The sequence below is a fragment of the Tauraco erythrolophus genome, chromosome 5 (genome assembly GCF_009769465.1).
Source record: "Tauraco erythrolophus isolate bTauEry1 chromosome 5, bTauEry1.pri, whole genome shotgun sequence".
Classification (NCBI taxonomy): Eukaryota; Metazoa; Chordata; class Aves; order Musophagiformes; family Musophagidae; genus Tauraco; species Tauraco erythrolophus.
This window is the reverse complement of record NC_141469.1, coordinates 19955948-19975977: the sequence shown is the minus strand read 5'-3', so window position 1 is coordinate 19975977 and position 20030 is coordinate 19955948. Positions and strand designations below refer to the sequence as shown.

The window sequence follows — 20030 nt, the reverse complement described above, 5'->3', positions numbered from 1 at the left end:
GCAGCCACGTATTTCATGAGACTCGTGGCCGGTCAGGATGAGCAATGGTTGCGCAAGATGCTTGGGAAAGTGGTAGGGGACACCACAGCATCCCCTGGAGGTGCTGGGTGGCTTAGTGCTGTGAGTGTTCTTGCCAGGAGAAAATTGATGCATCTTCCACCTGGTTGGGGGATCATGTGTGCTGGCACTTTGATTTCCCCAAAGCAGATCTGCTTTGAAAAAGCTGAAAGCAAGAAAGCTTGCAGAGCTTTTTACTTGAAAATAAAAGACATGAAAAGAAAACAGTACTCAAGTTGTACACAGGCTCTGATCTCCACTCCTGCATGTCTCATCCAACAGCTAAAGCAGCTGTTTTAAGTCTAGATCCCCTGGAGGGGAGACTACACTATCAAACTGCACCCCTAAAGCTCCATGTTTTACGAGTGAGGTAGTGGATACTAAGCAGAGGGGCTGCTGTCCATGAGGGTCAGAGGGCAGCACTGAGGCTTTGACCAGGCTGTTGTGCCCAGCAGCACCCAGGGGAACCGACACTCCTCTCTGGCCAGGAGCCCCAGGCACCAGCACACGTGTGCTGCAGCAGGGCAAGCGTTTTAGGTCCCATGACATGGCCCCCATCCTCCCGGAGCTGGCGCGTGTCCTGCAGCACAAGGCAATCTCCTTCTCCGATGTTCTTTCCACTGATTAGTTGAATCGTAAATTTGATGCCACCAAGCAGGACAGGCTTCTTCAGTCAGTTCACTTCCCTGGCAAGGAAGCTGCCTCGATCTGCAGTGCTTTACCTGGAACAGTGAAGTTTGGCAAAACTGCTGCTAAATGGCTTCCCTTTGCCATACAAAACAGCAGTTGCATCCATAGAGATGGAAGGCACCTATTTCCCACAAAAGTGGCTGTCCAGCTACTTTGGAGCTGCATATTGGAGATGGGACGAAAAACGGTCATCCACCATGTCCCAGGGCAAGAATAATAAATATTCCAGGTGCCATTCTGCCTACCAGTGACTTGCCAAAACTGTCCCTGGTCGGTTTGGATCGTTCTCCTCATAGTCCTACTCACTCATCATGGGAGCTGTCGTGGTTCAGCCCAGTTGGTAGCTGAGCCACCACTCAGCCACTCACTCACTCTTCCCCTCGGTGAGGTGGAGAGGAGAAAAATGTAACAAAAGGACTGAGGGTTGAGATAAGAACAGGGAGGGAGCACCCACCGACCATGGTCCCGGGCAAAACAGACTCGGCCTAGGGACAAAATCAATTCAACTTATTAATGGTTACTTGACAGGATAAAGAGAAACAAAGCCAGATCTTAAAAACAACATCTTCCCCCCACCCTTTCTTTCTTCCCTGCTCTACCTCCTCCTCCAGCAGTGCAGGGGAACAATGGGAAATGGGGGAGTGCAGGTCAGTTCATCACACGTTGTTTCTGCCGCTCCTTTCTTAAAGGAGGATGACTCCTTACACTCTTTTCCCCTGCTCCAATGGATCCCCTCCTCACGGGACAGTCCACAGACTTTTCCAATGTGAGTCCTTCCCACAGGATGCAATCCTTCCCCATCAGATTGCTCTGGTGTGGGCTTTTCCCACAAAGTCACATCTTCTTAGGGAGCTGCCACTCGCTCTGGTGTGGGAAAGTTCCATGAATTTCAGATGCGTCTCTACTTTGTCATGAGTCTCCAGCAGACTACAGGGGGTTGGAACTAGATAATCTTTAAGGTCCTTTCCAACCCAAACCATTCTATGATTCTATGATTTATGTGTTCTGTGCTGAAAGTAGCAACCCAAAACCCGACTTTTTTCCAGTCCAATTACCTGTGCAAAAACACATGTTGAAGCAGTCACTGCCATGAAGCCATTCCAGCTACACGAGACTCTGCAGGAAACTATTTCCCTCCCATATATATCCAATTTTTAGGACAACTGGCAAAATAGTGGAATCTCAGTGGTAGATCGGTTGCACTCAAATAATGTTGTAACATCTGCATTGCCTAAACCTCCAGCCCCTATATAAGCCGAGCTGTAGGGAATAGGAACTTCCTTGCTGTGCTTTTTTCTTGCTGGACATAATCCTGCTGTCACTTGCTGTTTACAGCTGAGGGAGCTCGTCTTGCTCGATTCATACGGAGCCTTCTCCCAAATGGGAAGCTTGTTTGACGATGCGCATGAGCTCCTGGCTGCCGAGGTGAAGCTTTGCACATGGCAGGCATGCTGTGCCATCCCCATCCCTGAACTTCTCATGGTTTTCGTGCAGTTGCTGCCAACCAGTGACCTGAGCCCAGAGACTGCCATGGAGATAGGTTGATGCTGGGCTCCGTGCATTCCCGTGGCTGACCTGCCAGTACCCATGACCGGTTCACACATCCTTTTGTAATTCACTGAAATATTGATGGCAGAGGTTTTCAAGAGATGTTGAGGAAGTTTTTGGCTTGGTAGGATGATGTCTGAGCAAAAGCACATTATTAGAAAAAAAGTGTGGCAGTTGTGACAGCCCCTGCTGTCTTCAAGGGTGCTGCAGAATGGACTTGCATGTCTTTCTGCTCGGTCTGAGCCTAACTCTTAACCAGCCAGCGCACATGAAAAAACTGTGCTTTCTCATTAAAGAATTTAAAAGAAAATAGAAATTATCATGTAGGCCTAACTACCCAGTGCTGGCTTGGTTGACACATTTTGGCCCTTTATGAATGACGTCACAATGCGCCACAAATTGCTACGTGTGACAGTACGCCAATAACCAAGGGTTTTCCTCTGGTAGGATTCGATTTCATACTGAAAACCCAAGCCAGTACTTGAATCCGAAGCAGGCCTAGTGTTAAGAGATTTATTTTGATACTTAAGTGAAAATCTTCTCTATATATTTGTTAGTGCTTACGGAAAGGAGTGAAAAAAAATCTTATTTACAGAATAGTATAAATGTTTATTTTTCTTTGTGATTTATCTGACTGTTGTATTTGTACAATATAGAAAAGTGTATTCTTTGAATAGATCTAGTAAATATAAATTTAATTTTTCTACTTTCAGATGTAAACAGAACTAGAAAATCAACCTTTGCCCCATTCCAAATTATTTTTATGTAACTGGATGAACCTGACTGTAAATCTTGTCCAGCAGTTTGATGCAAATGGCTAAGGAAGTACAAAAACCAATTAACACATTCTACACCAGGGAGAGAGGAATCCAAGCTTAATATTTGAGAAAGCTTGTTCAAAACAAAATAGAAGAACTAAGAGCATTTGATTGCACCTTTAAAGTCTTTACAAGCAAAATACTCTCAAGCAATGCCATCATACATAATTACAACTGTAATCTAAATTTCACAAGTGTTTTTGCACACTGTATATAAATACACATCACAAAAGGTGCAATTTGGAGTAAGACATGGAATATATACAAAAATTAACATAGACTGAAGTCTAAACAAAAGAAGGCATATTGCAATCTGTTTGAAAAATAACGTAAGTAGGTATTACTTTATTCACTTACACTAATTTACATTTATACAAATCTTACTGGACATACTATATTAGGTCACTATAAGTAAACTGGATATCTGCACTATCTACATGTAAAGTTACTGCACTGATTGTTTAGTAAATCCAAGTCCTAATTATGAAAAAAATGGCATTTACTTACATGAGAGGTGGATTCCCTTTTCAGAGATTTGCACAAATATACTTGCTATTTATGCTCAGGGAGATGTTAAGAGCAGACAGGGCCCTTGAGACAGTGACTGGCAGGTCAAACCTTGCCTGCGATGGCCACTCAACAGGATGCCACTGCTGCTGGCTGCCTCCCAGACCCTTCACGCCCCCAAGCCATTTTGAGAAGGCACCAGAGAAGGGTCAAGGAGAAAGAGCCTTCTGCTCAGTGCACAGGACCATGGGGTGAAGACAGGAGTGGAAGCATCATCCCATCCTATTGCCATCACGCATGTAGGCACTTAGCTCTGCTGCTGGTTTGCCTAGCCCCCACCTTTCCCCAGCCTGGCCCTGCTAGAAAACTTGAAGAGCTCTGCTGCATTTCTCTGTATTTACAGTTTTACACAAGGCATACAAAATCTCTTTTGGAAAAAACTAGCTGTTTCGGGCTGCAGTGAGACAGATAATAAAAATGCCTGTGATTAAACATGGTTCTTGATGTGCATGGTTGGTAAGTAACATACCAGGTTAATTTTGCAAACATGTTCCACTATAAAAAATGCGATCTGAGATTGCCTGTAACAAATACTGTAGAAAATCCCCTGCCCTAATCTATACATAGCTATAGTTCATTCACCCTGCCCTCTTGCTTTGTGTAGAAGGATTCGCGTCTGTTTTGGTAGCAATCCTGATTCTGTACTAGCATCCTCTCTGATCATGGCTCTCGCAGTCATTCTAAATAGCACTAAAAAAACCCACCTTACGCCAAGTAAATTGCCAACATAGAGAAGCAGCATCCTGAAGACCCACAAAACGAGGCTGAACATGATCCCTACCTGCATTTGCAAGTTGATTCAGATGCAGATTGTCTTGAGTCTTCATTAAGACAACTGTGGTTTCATTGTCTCCTGTGACCTCAGCTTCTCAGACTTAAAACACTTTTCCAAGGTTACAGCTCCATCCTAGAAAACACGATGGACTGCACAGCCCTACCTCCAGTGAGGGATTAGGCTACTGCAGACTCTGAAAAGCCAAGCTTCACCTAAGCAACAGCATCTGCTGCACACGCAGGGAACACTGTACACTGAGCAGACAGTCCAGCATTGTGGCATGGCTGCTGTCTCTCACTTCTGAGAGCAGGCCACTGTCTTAGCCTTGAAGTTCCATCTTAAGAAACGTCTGAACTCTCAGCCACATTCCTATCAAAAAATTCTGATTAATTCCATTCTCCTCAACTCCTTGAGCCCCTCTCTCCAGCGAGATTCTCCACCACTTGCCCAATGCTAAACCTGCAAGCGACGCCTCTGTATTATTGCCTGCGTATTTCACAGTGCTCCATGCGCTAAAGGAACATGCTATGCAAAGTCCTGAATACAAGTACTACCTTCCATTTAGATGTGCTTTTTTTGTTGTGGGTTTTTTTTTTTTTTTTTTTTTTTTTTTACACACTTCCCTTCAGAACTATCTTGGATACACCGATATGTCCTTATTATGGACCTATCACCGAAAGTGTCACCTGGTTGTTGGCATCACCTGTGTTTTCCTGTACGCACGAAGTGATGCAACTCCATACGCTGTAAATAATATAATAATTTATATATGCCCTTCAGACAATTATTCTGGGGGAAAGGGGAGAATACATGTAGTTTTAAGAAACCCACGGTAAAAGCTGTACATCAGGAAGAATTGATCTTTAGGCATTGTCTTAGGTAGAAGAGGATTTAGCTAAGATTTAAAAGGCTCTACATCTCGTTATAAAAGATTTTCTTGTTTCAATTTTATGCAGGTCAATTTACAACAAGCACCAAATTAACAAATATTATTAAATGTTCTATACCAAACCAAAGTGTCCCTGTGCCTTAAGTGTTCTGTTCAGTCCACTTGTTGTGGCGCATGTGCATGAGTCAGCAGTTCATGGCACAAGGGTCACTTTTGGACTTCCCTGCAGAGTTAATAACTCTCATCAAACAGCGTCCGAACTCCTCCAGGATCATGCGCTCTGCTGCAGCTTTTGACTTGCCCATCTTTTCCGCTTGCTCTGCCTGTGCAAGAAGGCATTCGCAGGTTGCATCAGCTACCTCCTTGGTTACGAACGTGAAGGGCAGCCTGAAACAAAGAAAGATCCACTCACTCTCAGTAGAAACACACAAGGCATCTAACTCCAGGGCGGGCAACATTTTAGTACAAGGACTGATGAGATTTCATCTGTCCCATTGTTTCCAGGAGCCTTTAAACAACCAACAGGGAGTGAATAAGCCAGTTACGGTCAAATGAACTGGTGGAGCGTTGTGCTTTGGTGCCTGCCTCCACTGATGTACATTTTGAAACAGACTCTGAAATGCCCAGGTGCATAGAACAATTCTCCAGCTTTTACTGTAACGACAGCTCAAAGATTACATCATCTCAGTAAATGGGACGCTTGTCCTTCATGCTTTCTGTGAGCCAACGGGCAACCATAAGAAGGTAATGCCTAGTTATGTGCTCGAACACAGCTAATCTTGGCATACCCTAGGTTTCACAGAAGGCATGGCTGCATGAGCAAAAAACTCCATTCATCTGAGTGCTCCTGCTTCTACAGCTTACACAGTTAACATTAGAAGATGACAGAGACATACATCAGAAAAACCACGTTAGAAGCAACTGAAACAGGGTCCTGCATTAACTTACTTCCCGCCACCACTGCTGAGTGCTGGTGTTGGCCTTGTCAGCAGATCTGAGATCTGGGAAGATAACTTGGTCTTTGCAGCGGTCTGCTGCTGGACCCTAACTTCTGCAGCATCTGCTAAATGCATCAACGTCTTTCGCTCTGGGCTTTCTTCAAAATTTTTACAGCCAATGCATTTGCATATGGAAGAACACATGATTTTTGCCTGAAAAATAAACAAAACATGAGAAAGCTGTTGCAACCTTGACTCCCTTTATGACAAGCCACAACAAAAAGGAGATCTTGTTTTAATCTCTTAACAATTAGCCACTAGAAGAAACCCCCAAGTAGTAGTTTTCTCTCTCAATTCCCACCTCAAACTGAGATGCCTTCCCAGAATGTATACTTGAATCAAATGCAAATCAATGGTTTCCTACTGATTTCTTTCTTCACCAATCTACTGTTTCCAGTGGAATTTAGGTGGTTGAGCTATGACAGAGGTCAGTTTGCCACTGTCTCTACATCCACAGACTGATCAGTTAGCTGATGCAACAACTTTTGCTTTTGTCTTCCACAGACATGTTCTACCCCAGAGGGTCTGTGGGATGCTGCTTCATCCTAGGGACTTGGTGCAGTAGATTTCTTTAGGAAATACTGCTCTTCAGTACAGGATAAATCCAAGCCTAAGCTCAAAGTTGTTACACAGTTTGAAATAAAACTTATACAACAGAAGTGATCAATACATGGCTTTCTACATGCGAACTGCTTGAAGAAGAGATAACATTATAGCAATAGAATAGAAGGGAAAACATTATAGCAATACAAAGAAGAGAAAATCAGAGAAGTCGCAGAACTAAAAGGAAAAAGCCAGTATCTTTAAGATGAGATAATGCTTCGTACCTCATAACATTCGCAGTAGTTTTTGAGACATCCTGAGCGTTTACAGTTACACCCTTTGCTGTGTCTCCGATCCGATTCTCCTTCCTTTCCTTTCCCTATTTTGGGCTTGAAGGCTTCAGGGTTTCTGTCAAGGCAGGCCTGTCAATGCAGACCCAAAGGGTCAGTCACTGCACGTGGGGAGCTGAATTTAGAGGTGCAATAAAATAACTTAAGCCTTGCACATGTGGGAGGAGATCAGGGCATTACACACCCACTCCGCCTCGTGCCATAGCTTCAGCAGACACAAGCTGAACAGCTTTCACCCTGGGGGCAGGGGAAGAGGCCTCTCACCTTTATTGCTTTTTGCCTATCATTTTCATGGTCCAGGTTGTTGTAACAATTTGTACAGTTGCAGTTATTGCAGAATTCACCGTTGGCAAAGCAATCACAGTACCTGAAACAGAAGTTGCAGAAGGCATTTGTAAACGTGACCGTTACATTGGTGTTAGTACTGATGGCAATAACTGAAGTTGCTAGTCTGGGATATGCATAAGGTTAAGGGTCACTCTGTGCTCCATTCCACGTGTACCAGTGGTTTTAGCCTCATTGCAAGGCCTAAATCCTCTAGCGCAGGTCTAGTTGCTGTCTAAAGACACAAGTATAGCTCAAAGGTGTCTGTCTGAGCTGCTGTTCACATAGCACAGGTCCCCATAGCAGCAAGAGAAGCTAATTAGACTTTTTTCTGTGGCAACTCCTGCGTGGCTGACTCACATACCCTGACCAGTTCAAGTTAGCCTTCAGGAGCTCTCACACAGCTGAAACAAAAGGCAAGCCGTTGGAGTGCTAATCAACAGGTAAACTAACATAGCAACGAGCCATTTTTTGTCGGTTTTGCTCATACGCTGTTTGCAGCTGTGAACTGAGACAGAGTTTGCCAAAGCAGGGATGGAAGAATAGAAAAGGAATAACAAGTGGTACATCTCATCGGCTTTGAGGTGCAGGTAATTAGGGGAAGGATCTGAATGAGGATAAAGCTGTAGTTATCAGAGACTTTTTAAAGGGACGAGTATGTGTCTCAAAGCAACAAAACATCGACAGGGAAAGCCGATGACATTACCATGCCTCTTATGTACCTCTGCTACCTCCCATCAAAAACAAGATCTCAGCATCCCACAGATCTGATACATGGAAGCATCACATTCCTCCCCAGCTCAAGCATGGCTTTGAGCCATGACAAATTCTGGCACATTTCAATGCTTCCAGCACCACCTCCAGCTATAGCTGATGGAAACTGCTGATCCTCTTCAGTTGCTTTTCAAATCCTGCTGGGAGTGTATGTTCGTTTTTAAGGGCCTAAACCTAAACTGGCTTCCTGTGGCATGCCAAGGGTAACACTACAAGAACCAGATCAGGGTTGCCCTGGAGTTCACTACAACCCTTCGTCTGGTTGAACTGCATTTTGGTGATATTTAGCATCCTGAACGGTTCCAGGGACAAGCTACATCAAAAGCTTTTAAAACCTGTAATAGCTCTCCTTTCTGTCTTGTTTAAGATTCAGCAGTGGAATGGTCCTGGTTTCCAAAATAAACAGCATCAGCACCAACCCAGAGCACCAATGAGAAAATAACTTCTCCAAGTTCTCTTCTTTGTAGAACAGGCTACGTGCCTACCTTCAACATTCATTTGGGAAAAAGCAACTCCCTTTCCAGACAGGAAAACGCGTTACTAGTGAGAAAACACCTCTGCCAGAGTGAATTAACTATTTGCTCTGCATCAATGCCTAGCCACTTAAAGACATAATTACTGTAATTTACAAGAAAAGTTTGTTTACGAACAGCATTCTCAAGGTGCAAAGTATCACCAGTGATGCCACTATTCTCCCAGAATTTATAGATATTCAGGCACCAAAGACTAAAATAAGAGGAAAATCCTAAGCATCTAACATACATTTGGCACTATGAAGTCAGTCATGTATGCTGTAAGACATCGGAAAATAACAGCTACACATCTTCCCATTTATCCCGTCTTCTATGCAACAGAATTTTGAGGCTAGGAATCACAGGGCACACCTCCCCACACAGAGATGGGTGCATTACACAAAAAGAAACCCAAGGTGAAAAGTTTAAACATACTTCTTAACTTGTGTTCAGATACTGTTGCATCACTTTCCTTTTGAGTAGTACACCACTGATGTCCTGTTCATTGTCTAGGATTCAGGGAACTACAGATTAATTTCAGTATCTCCTGCTATTATTGTCCCAAAAATCAGTAAACTGAGTGCCTCAAGTTAAATAAACTTAGCTTTCCTCAGCTTAAAATGCTTTTATGTCACATTCTTACAAAGACACTGAATGGAATAGCAAAATATCTCATGAGGGTGATCGAGACTCAGACTTATCAGTGAAGAATCGCTTGTCTATTCAGTCATTTAAGACAAGATGCACAGCCCAATTTTTCTGAAGCATGTGATTCACCAAAGTATAGTACATGCCCACTGACGATACCATGGGATGTCATTTCACTCGTAGCAATAACAACGCAACTACAGCTCCTGAGTGGAACTGGCTACACCATGCAACAAGGCTACGATGTTAGAAATTTATAAAACGTTAGAATCCATACAGCTCACAGGAGTTGCAAAATTACACAGGTACTACAACATCACTAATATCAACAGCAACCTTAAATTAGCATCTAGACATATAATTTCTGACATACTTAAAAAGTTATATTCTGATACTTGGCATGAATTTGTGATGTCAAAAACAAGGCTTAAAAAACCCCAAACCAAGCTGTACTTACAATTTCAAACACAGAGACTTAGTACAATTGCAAGGCTTCCTGGGGCGGTTTGCAGATTCAGAAGGAATTATTCTGTGGGGGAAAAAGTGCATTTATATACAAGCACACTGTTTTATCAGTTTCTTCCTAGTTTAAATTCAAGTAAATAGCTTATAACAAAAACTTTGAAAAAATCTTTATATTCCCCTTGTATTAGGTTTTTGGCTGCCTGTGTTTAAGTAACTGTTATATAGAGTGCCTTTATATAGTGCTTTTCCAACCCAGAAAGAGCTGGGTTATTTGCTGCAAATCTGGCTGCATGCCTAAAGCAGAAATGAGACTTAAAGCTAGAGGAAGTATCATAACTGAAAATGGGAATCAGGGAAAACTTCCCCAGAACCTCTCTACATGCAAGGGAACTAGATCCAACCAAGGTTCACAAAATATGATTGTGCCTTTCCTTTTATTCTAGCTGGAATTACTAAAAAACAAAACAAAACCAAAAACATAAACCAGCTCTGGAATAAAAGGAAAGCAAGCCAAAACATGGTATTCAATTCATAGATAAATTTTAAATCGGATACAGTCTTTAGCTGCTCTTAAAACTTGGATTTTGTGTCATTAATCGCTTTTGATGAGATTTGTTCCATCCCTATCTAGCAACTTCTGCACATAATACCAGGGAGATTAAATCAAACTCATTCATTTGAATAGTTGCATCTGGATTTGGGATTAGTTTGCAGCAACAAAAAGCACCTTGGTGTTCACAATTTGCAGCAAACAATAACACAAAGGGACTGTGCAAAACAGCTAAGCCTGCTGGACTGGCAAAGGGAAAAATAATACGTTGGCCGTTATTTTCATCCTTAAAGGAAAGTCTGAAAGAACCCCAAAGCCTCATATCAGGATCCGTTTCGGGCTTCAGTACCATTTTGCTGTTCAGCTGGATTTCTGCATGTACTAAGCATCTAGCTCTGATATCGCCCAGCACCTCTTTCCACCAGCATCAAGAGCTGAGGCCTGTAGGTCCGAGGTGCTGATGCAAAACGAAGAATGAGCAACAGGGAGCTTTCAGGTCAACTTCCTGCTACATAATATCAAAAGACAGAAAGGAAAACACAGCTTTGATCAGGAGACTGACTCAACTGTCAGAAAGATCCATGCCCTTTAGCCAGAGGCAATAACCACACCACATTATACTTGATTTTCTTGGAAAATGGCCCAAACCAAAATCCAACGTCTCTACTCCCACCCTTCCTTATAACGAGACTGAAAGAAGATGCTCGTTCAGTAGCCTACATTGCAGGTTTTTCTTTCGCAAAGCACTCACCCGTTGAATGGCAGCCGTGCCTGGGACTGGATACTAGATGTCCCTGTAAAGCCAGTGTTGCTTGCTATGGATACATAGGATGACTGTTGTAGCTAATAAAACAAAAACGTTAATGCGTAACGTAAAAGAAATTAAAGCACACACATGAGAACATAAAGCTAGTCTTTTAATTAGCTTTCCAGATATTGTTATAAAAATATGCTTGTAAGCAGTTTTAGACATTTGTAGAACTTGGACCAGGTAGCAACCTCCTGCCTCTGTACCTAGCATTATTTTAGATAATATTTTGTTCTCTATTAGAGTGTCTATAGCCATACACATAAACACAGAAATGTTCAGATCACAAACAGTTCCAGCTCCTAAAAACATGCTAATTTTCCCCCTTCTTTTCCTAAGTAACCCTGCCCCTAAGAGAGCAGGATCACTTACTGCAGAAATTACTTTAGTAGCTTCCTTAATATACAAGCCCCTTATTACGGAATTACATAAAAGCAAGTGAAATTATTTACATTTCACCTTCTCTGCACACCTGGACCCAGAGTTTGTTTTTCACATTAAAAAAACAAAATCTCATAAGAACTTTCACTGGCAAGTGCTCTAGCCACGCTGCCCAAGTCACAGAAGGCAAAAGCAGGGACTGGGAGAATGAAGAACCACCCACTGTAGCAGAAGATCTAAAGAATCTAGAGAGAGACCATCTAAAGAACCTGAAGGTGGACAAGTCCATGGGACCTGATGGGATGCATCCGCGGGTCCTGAGGGAACTGGCGGATAAAGTTGCTAAGCCACTATCCATCATATTTGAGAAGTTGTGGCAGTCCGGTGAAATTCCCACCGACTGGAAAAGGGGAAACATAGCCCCCTCTTTAAAAAGGGAAAAAAACAAGACCCCAGGAACTACAGGCCAGTCAGCCTCCTCTCTGTGCCTGGCAAGATCATGGAGCAGATCCTACTGGAAACTATACTTAAGGTATATGGAAGATAAGGAGGTGACTGGTGACAGACAACATGGCTTCACTAAGGGCAAATCGTGCTTGACAAACCTGGTGGCCTTCTACAATGGGGTTACAGCACTGATGGGTAAAGGAAGAGCAACTGACATTATCTACCTGGACTTGTGCAAAGCATTTGACACTGTCCTGCATGACATCCTTGTCTCTGAATTGGAGAGACATGGATTTGATCAATGGACCCCTCAGTGGATAAGGAATTGGCTGGATGGTTGCACTCAAAGAGTTGCGGTCAACAGCTCAATGTCCAAGTGGAGATCAGTGACAACTGGCGTTCCTCAGGGGTCGGTATTGGGTCCGTTGCTATTTAACATCTTTGTCGGCGACATGGATAGTGGGATCGAGTGCACCCTCAGCAAGTTTGCTGATGACACCAACCTGTGTGGTGTTTTGGACATGCTGGAGGGAAGGGATGCCATCCAGAGGGACCTTGAGAGGCTGGAGAGGTGAGCCTGTGAGAACCTCATGAAGTTCAACAAGGCCAAGTGCAAGGTCCTGCACGTGGGTCGAGGCGATCCCAAGCACAAGTACAGGCTGGGCAGAGAATGGATTGAAAGCAGCCCTGAGGAGAAGGACTTGAGAGTCTTGGTTGGTGAGAAGCTCAACTTGAGCTGGCAATGTGCGCTGGCAGCCCAAAAAGCCAGCCGTATCCTGGGCTGCATCAAAAGCAGTGTGGCCAGCAGGTCAAGGGAGGTGATTCTGCCCCTCTACTCTGCTCTCATGAGCCCCCACCTGGAATACTGTGTTCAGCTCTGGAGTCCCTAACATAACAAGGACATGGAGCTGCTGGAGTGAGTCCACAGGAGGGCCACAAAGATGATCCAAGGATTGGAGCACCTCTGCTATGAAGACAGGCTGAGAGAGTTGGGGCTGTTCAGCCTGGAGAAAAGAAGGCTCCAGGGAGACCTTCTAGCAGCCTTCCATTACCTAAAGGGGGCCTACAAGAAAGCTGAAGAGGAACTTTTTACACAGCCATGTAGTGATAAGACAAGGGGCAATGGCTTTAAACTGAAAGAGGGGAGATTTAGATTAGATCTAAGGAAGCAATTCTGCATTCTGAGGGTGGTGAGGCACTGGAATAGGTTGCCCAGGGAAGTTGTGGCTGCCCCATCCTTGGAAGCGTTCAAGGCCAGGTTGGATGAGGCTTTGAGCAACCTGACCTAGTAGAAGGTGTCCCTGCCCATGGCAGGAGGGTTGGAACTAGAGGATCTTTAAGGTCCCTTCCAACCCAAACCATCCTATGACACTGTTTTGGGCTACCTTCTCTTGTATTATCTACATGCAGCCATCTTCTCCTGCTGGGACAGGTTCTGAAGACAGATTGTCACATAACAAGATATGGATCTACTGGGGTCAGGCCAAAGGGGAGAGATTCTGTAGAGAATACAAAACCTCTGAGGAGAGGTCCAACAAATGGTATTTTTTAGTTTAAGGTAAGATTTGTGGAAGTAGACTGGAAGAACACAAGAAGAGTCTTCAAGGTCAAACTGCAACTGTGACAAAACCAGAAGGGAACCAGAAATGAGGTTGGTATCAGTAATGCTGACAGAGTCCTTGTTTGTACAGACTGGCTAGATAGCCTTCAGCAGAAAGTTTAATTTATTCTCATTTTCATTCTGACTGTTGGTCAGATCTTGGCAAATAGTAAAAAACTGATCCGTAGACCTGAGTTGATGTGACTGGCACCCCTTGCTCCTGACCCCGGTAATGTGGCTAGCAAAACTAATACCATTTCATAATGCGAACAGCGATTCTCTGTGACTGAGTGGGCCATATTTTCGTTCCTTTCCCCCCTGTTATCAGGCCCTGAGGGTCCTGTGAATCAAGCAGGCAAACCAAACAGATCTCTTCCCCTCACTACTGGCCTCAAGATTCCTGGGCAAATGACTCCCTTCCTTACAGGCTGTGAAGGTCTCAGGTGGTGCTGATGACCTGTCACAGAATAGGGAAGCAAAACAGCACACAGAGCACTGTCTATAAAATCAAGCAGTTGTAAGTCCTAAGTGAGGGATTTGGACTGGAACTGCTGCTGGACACCTGTGACACCCCAGTGGCTAGGTACACCTCCAACGACATATGCTTTCTCCGAGGATTGAGTGAGTGACTTGTATTCTCTTATATGATTTTGAGTCTAGATTATGATTGTTATATTGATAAAGCAAATTATGTATTGAGATCTGTCCCGATCTGCAGAGGGTCTAGATGATTAGAAAGTATAAGTCAAGTTGTATTATAAATTCTGTACTACACTACTTATAAAATTGTCCTACTCTGATTCTGCTTATAGAAATCTTGTGCTATTCTGATTATAAAGTCTATGCTATGCTAATAAAAAAATCCTGTTAAGAAAATAAAAAGTTTTAATTATTACTACAATTTAGTGCCGTTGTCATTCTGCCTATGATCCCTAAAAGAAACTGTCTGTTCCCTTAGTCTCAAAGGTTCTTGCTCCCCAGCTGTCACTTGAGAGGAAGGTAGTATGTTCCACAACAGCACTATTTCCTTATTTATCTCTAGGTTAACATCATACCTGGGTGACATACTGAGCAGGAAGGACTGCATATCCGACATTTCCTGTGCCAGGTGCTGGTGCCAGTACAGTGCCCGGTGGGAGGTTGGTGAGGTTGGGCTGTATTTGTGGCAGTGGAGTGGCTGGCATAATAAGTCTTTGTTGGGGCTGACTAGTAGTAACTATCTGGGAAGTTGGGTTGATTGGTTTGGGCACCACCTGGAGTGAAAAGAGGTCTTTATGAAATCATTGTTTTGTTCATTCAGAACGCACTTTTATTAATAGAACATTTCATCACAGTGCTGAAACCAGACTCTTTTTTTCCATCCAGCCAAAATAAGTCAGGAATACACCTTTTACATTTAGCTCACCTGTTTCACAGTCTGTGCTGGCACTATGGGAACAGACATCCGCACTGGGGTTGCATTCACCACCACTGGCTTTGCTAGTATCAGGAAACAACATCACAGTAACACACGTTATTCACTTCAGTCCACAGTTCAGTCCTCCGGACTTATACGCACATAATGCAAAGGTACTTAATACTGTAACAACGTGCTGAGATTAACTGACCGAACTCACGCCAAATAACACTTATGTCTGAAGAACACCTTTGTAAACAGGTATTTGGCACAAGGGTGAGTGCACACATTTCACAGCAACGGCTTAAAAAACAGCTTGGGTGCAGAGCTCCTCTGGACACTGGATTTCCCTTGGCAAGAGGAGAACACAAAACCACAGCTTGGTTTGAAATATTTTATTCTATCACAGCTCCAGAAAGCATAGACAGAAACCAGCAGAAACATCTGGTGCTTCTAAAGCATTTTACACAGAAGTATCTTCATGTTGCAGGAGTTTTGGCAATATGTTTGTGGCTTCACACTTTTCATAGAGAGGATCTGGACTTGCCACAAGTCACCCAAAAAGCTGGTAAACTAGGGAAAAGTAACGTAAAATACTCCGAGGATTCAGGCCCAACTACAGAGCAGTTTGACATAGAGGAGCATTTCCACATACAAAGCAGAGGTAATACAATATTAAATTTGTAGAAGTCTAACACAAAACCAGATACACCTGCCAGTCTTGATAGATCTCCATTATGTACTCATTTTAATCCCTAGAAAACACACAACAACAACAAAAAAAAAACAAACAAGAAAAACTTACTTCAGATAATACATTACCAGCAGCACTTACCCTGTTGAAGAGGCTGTGTATTCGTACTGGGATTTTGACTGGCCGATTGGGTCGAACTACTGGCTGTTGTAGCAGTAACAAGTCTGACATAATGGAACTTGCTTCCAGGCACCTGAATCTGCTGAACATTGGGTGCAGTTGCCAAAGGAATAATTGTCTTAAATTGAGATGTACCCACTCCTCCTACAGTAATGGTCTGCACTGCTGATTTCACAGCCTGTTAAGCCAACACAGACAGTACAAAGTTACTTGTACAAAGGCAGAAACAACATCAGCGTGTCTATTCCTCAATTTGTTAGCGAGCAATTCTTTAATCCATCCGTATCATAGAATCATAGAATTTCTAGGTTGGAAAAGACCTTAGAGATCATCCAGTCCAACCGTCCCTAATCCCCATTAAACCATATCCCTAAGTAGTTCATCCACCCTTTTCCTAAACACATCCAGGGATGGGGACTCAACCACCTCCCTAGGCAGCCTATTCCAGTGGCTGACAACCCTTTCAGAGAAGAAATTCTTTCTAACATCCAACCTGAATCTCCCCTGACTAAGCTTATACCTATTTCCTCTTGTCCTATTACCCATCACTAATGTAAAGAGCCCTTCCCCCACCTCCCCACCATCCCTTCTCAAGTATTTGTAGGCCGTAATCAGGTCTCCCCTCAGCCTCCTCTTCTCCAGGCTAAACAGCCCCAACTCCCTCAGCCGCTCCCCATAAGTTTTATTTTCCAGCCCCTTGACCAGTTTAGTCGCCCTTCTCTGGACCCGCTCCAGGAGCTCAATATCTCTCTTAAAGCGAGGGGCCCAAAACTGGACACAAAATATTCCAGGTGCGGCCTCACCAGTGCCGAGTACAGGGGCAGGATCACTTCCCTGTTCCTGCTGGTCACACTATTCTTGATACACGCCAGTATCCCATTGGCCTTTTTGGCCACCTGGGCACACTGCTGGCTCATATCAAGCCGGTAGTCAACCAACACCCCCAGGTCCTTCTCCGCCAGGCAGCTTTCCAGCCACTCTTCCCCGAGCCTATAGCGATGCTTGGGGTTTTTATACCCCAAGTGAAGGACTCTGCACTTGGCCTTATTAAAGCTCATGCCATTGGCCTCAGCCCAACGATCCAGTCTGTTCAAATCCCTCTGAAGGGCCTCCCTACCCTCGAGCAGATCGACACAGCCTCCCAGCTTGGTGTCGTCCGCAAATTTACTGAGGGTACATTCAATCCCCTCATCCAGGTCATTGATAAAGATGTTAAACAGAACCAGACCCAGCACTGAGCCCTGGGGAACCCCACTGGTGACCGGCCTCCAGCCGGATTTAGCCCCATTTACCACCACTCTTTGGGCCCGGCCATCCAGCCAGTTTTTAACCCACAGGAGGGTGTGCCGATCCAGGCCAGCAGTTAACCAGTTTCGGAACCAGAACACTATGAGAAACTGTATCAAAGGCTTTTCTAAGGTCAACGAAAACTACATCCACAGCCCTTCCCTCGTCAACCAGGAGGGTCACCCCATCATAGAAAGTGATCAGGTTTGATTGGCAAGACCTGCCTTTCATAAACTCATGTTGACTGGGCCTGATCACCCGGTTAACCTGTATGTGCTCATTATCCTTGAGAGGCAAGTTAAGTTATCCTCGGTTTTGCTTTCAAAAGTAAAACAGACACAAAGAGATCAAATGCCTCTCAAGGGCTCAGAGCAAACTCAGTTGTGTTTACACCAAACACCAGAACAAACTAATATTTACATGAGTAGGGTTACTCAGTCCACTTCCCCAGATACAAAGTTCTGCCGAAAAAACTTCAGGAGACTACAGAGAACATTGCTCAGTTTGTATTCAAAATCAAGTAACAGACCAACCTAGAAATATTACCACTGATAAAAACACATGGTAAGAACTTGCAGAACTGATTTCTCTCTGTGTACAGATACAGCCTGTTAAGGCAGTTTGCGATCAATAGACAGAAATAGCTGTGTAGCCCTTGAGAAGGAAATGGGACAGTCCATAAACTGAGAGTGAAAGAGGGCACAAGCTGAGAAATGAAAGAAGCAAGAACAACAAAGAGCAGCAAAACAATCTTATTAAGAAAAAAAGTAAAAAGAGGAAAGAAAGGGAGTTTGGCGGACCTATGCTACCTCACAGCTGGAATAACTGTACATCTGGAATTTACAAGACTTCATCTTTCCAATTACTCTCAAACTACAAACCGATAACAAGCGTTTATTTTACGCATTCACAAGTCTACTGGTTTGATAACGGCCTCTTTTTCCAGCCTTGCTGACAACCACAAACTTTTGTTTATTATTGCTTTTTCTTCTTCCAACTTCTTTTGGAGCTCAGCTTTTTATTCTCAGTATCTTTTAATATTGATACTAAACGTAACATTGTCCCTGACATTAAGTTTTACCATTAAATTTGGTTGATAGTATGATGTGACTTCTTACTAGAACATCTTCCCAGCTCCCCAGCTTTCAGCAACTACACAAATGAAATATCAATTTGCACATATTTCGCTGAAAATATAAGCCTGGTCTTTCAAAAGGTGTTCTCTTTGGATTTTTTTTTTTTTTAAATACTGAAACCTCAACAGCCCAGAGCAATTCAAAATAAGCACTATCTGCAAGTACAGTCACAGTCTAAGTATCATGACAGGAAGACCAGCATGGGCAAAGTTCCCTCTAGCATACATGAACCAGTGGCTACCATTCAAGGACAACTGGGAAAAATGTAAAATTCAAGTGACAGTTCTTCTAAGAGTATGTTCTTGAGCTCAGTGAAGACAGGTGAAACCCTTGTGTTGTGTCAGACAGCTTTGGATCAGAGCTCAGTACCACACAGCCATCTCTGTTTTGTCAGTTAGGGTGCTTGCATTAGAGCGACTTAACCTTTTAACAACTGTTTCAAAAAGACAATTCTGCCAGTTTTACTCTGAGGGAAAAAAAAATAAATTCTAATTATGCTGGTGTCCATGTCCTCATATTAGCATTATTATCACCTGTATCAGTAAGATGAGACTGGCAGAATCTAAGTCTCTGGACATGCAACTGTGTCCACTCCCTGCCATATCCACTCTGGTTATTTACACTCATAAGCATTCTTTCATGTTTACCAAAACAGCAATGGAAACATTAAGACTGAAAAAGATTTGCCTAAGATTACAAAACAGGAAAAAAGTAAGAACTGTAGTTTGTAAGAAAGGTCAGTTTTGTCTTGTCATTCATTAATGCAAATCAATTTATTGAAGCTATTATGTAAAACTCTGATATTTTTCTAGAAATAAGACACAGAAAATTAACAACTTCTAATCCTGTAGCTCTCAGACCATGGTGTCTTGCTTATGCAGTCCTCTACCACAATATGAACGCCGTTGTTACAAACCTCAAACACCTGAAAAGCAGCCCTAGTCAGTGGCATAGAAACATTGGTAGAAGAGAGAACCACCTGAAAAACTCTTCCGTTGTCACAGGGAGCCTTTCAGATGACTTAGGAGATTCAGCATACAGAGACGAGAACTTGCACCAAGTGGGGCTTTCCAGGTTGGAAAGGCATGCCCTTGTACAGGGCTTGCCATGGTTTGCACTCCTCAACTGAAGAAGCACATTGTCCTCAGGGCAATACTTTTACGTATTCTTAATCAATCACCATTACAAGAACACCTTGGGGCTGACCACTGCCCATTCGCAGTTCAACACTCCAGTTTCCTGCCAGCGACAAGACAGAGACACGCTAAAAGACAAAGGAAAGTCAGTCTGTACCTGGGTGGTTGTGTGGTTGACTATAGCCTTCCCAGGGGAGGAGGGTGCTGACTGCTGCACTGTGAGGATCTGCTGTCCTAACGCTACATTCAGTGGGACGCCCACCGTCTTCTGGGGGGAGTTAGGAGGCTGGGAGGCCACTGACACCACTGTGAGCTGCTTGGCAAAACAAAGACGCAGTTGAAATCTCTGTGCAGGATACAAGACCCTGTACATATACATTCCTCTCCTCACGAAAGTACAGTTCTCCATCAGTACAAGGAGTTCCTTCTGTGAACAAGGGTGCTGTATTTAATCACA

General features: G+C 43.6%; 1 protein-coding gene across 9 annotated transcripts in view; it reads right to left on the bottom strand.

Annotated features, from left to right (window-relative positions):
• Positions 1-5494: 5494 nt before the first annotated feature.
• LIN54 (lin-54 DREAM MuvB core complex component) overlaps positions 5495-20030 on the bottom strand; it is a 43771-nt gene continuing 29235 nt past the window's right edge. For 7 of the 9 annotated variants that reach the window (XM_086612478.1, XM_086612475.1, XM_086612473.1 and 4 more), the window contains 10 exons: positions 19731-19886; positions 15976-16192; positions 15150-15223; positions 14800-14997; positions 11260-11351; positions 9951-10022; positions 7500-7602; positions 7170-7307; positions 6293-6495; positions 5495-5731 (listed from right to left, as the gene is read on the bottom strand). In XM_086612478.1, coding sequence (XP_086468604.1) covers positions 5530-5731; positions 6293-6495; positions 7170-7307; positions 7500-7602; positions 9951-10022; positions 11260-11351; positions 14800-14997; positions 15150-15223; positions 15976-16192; positions 19731-19886 — 1455 coding nt within the window. In that variant the 3' untranslated portion in view covers positions 5495-5529. Of the gene's footprint in view, positions 5732-6292; positions 6496-7169; positions 7308-7499; positions 7603-9950; positions 10023-11259; positions 11352-14799; positions 14998-15149; positions 15224-15975; positions 16193-19730; positions 19890-20030 lie in introns of all 9 variants that reach the window. The other 2 variants (XM_086612471.1, XM_086612479.1) reach the window with 2 other exon arrangements.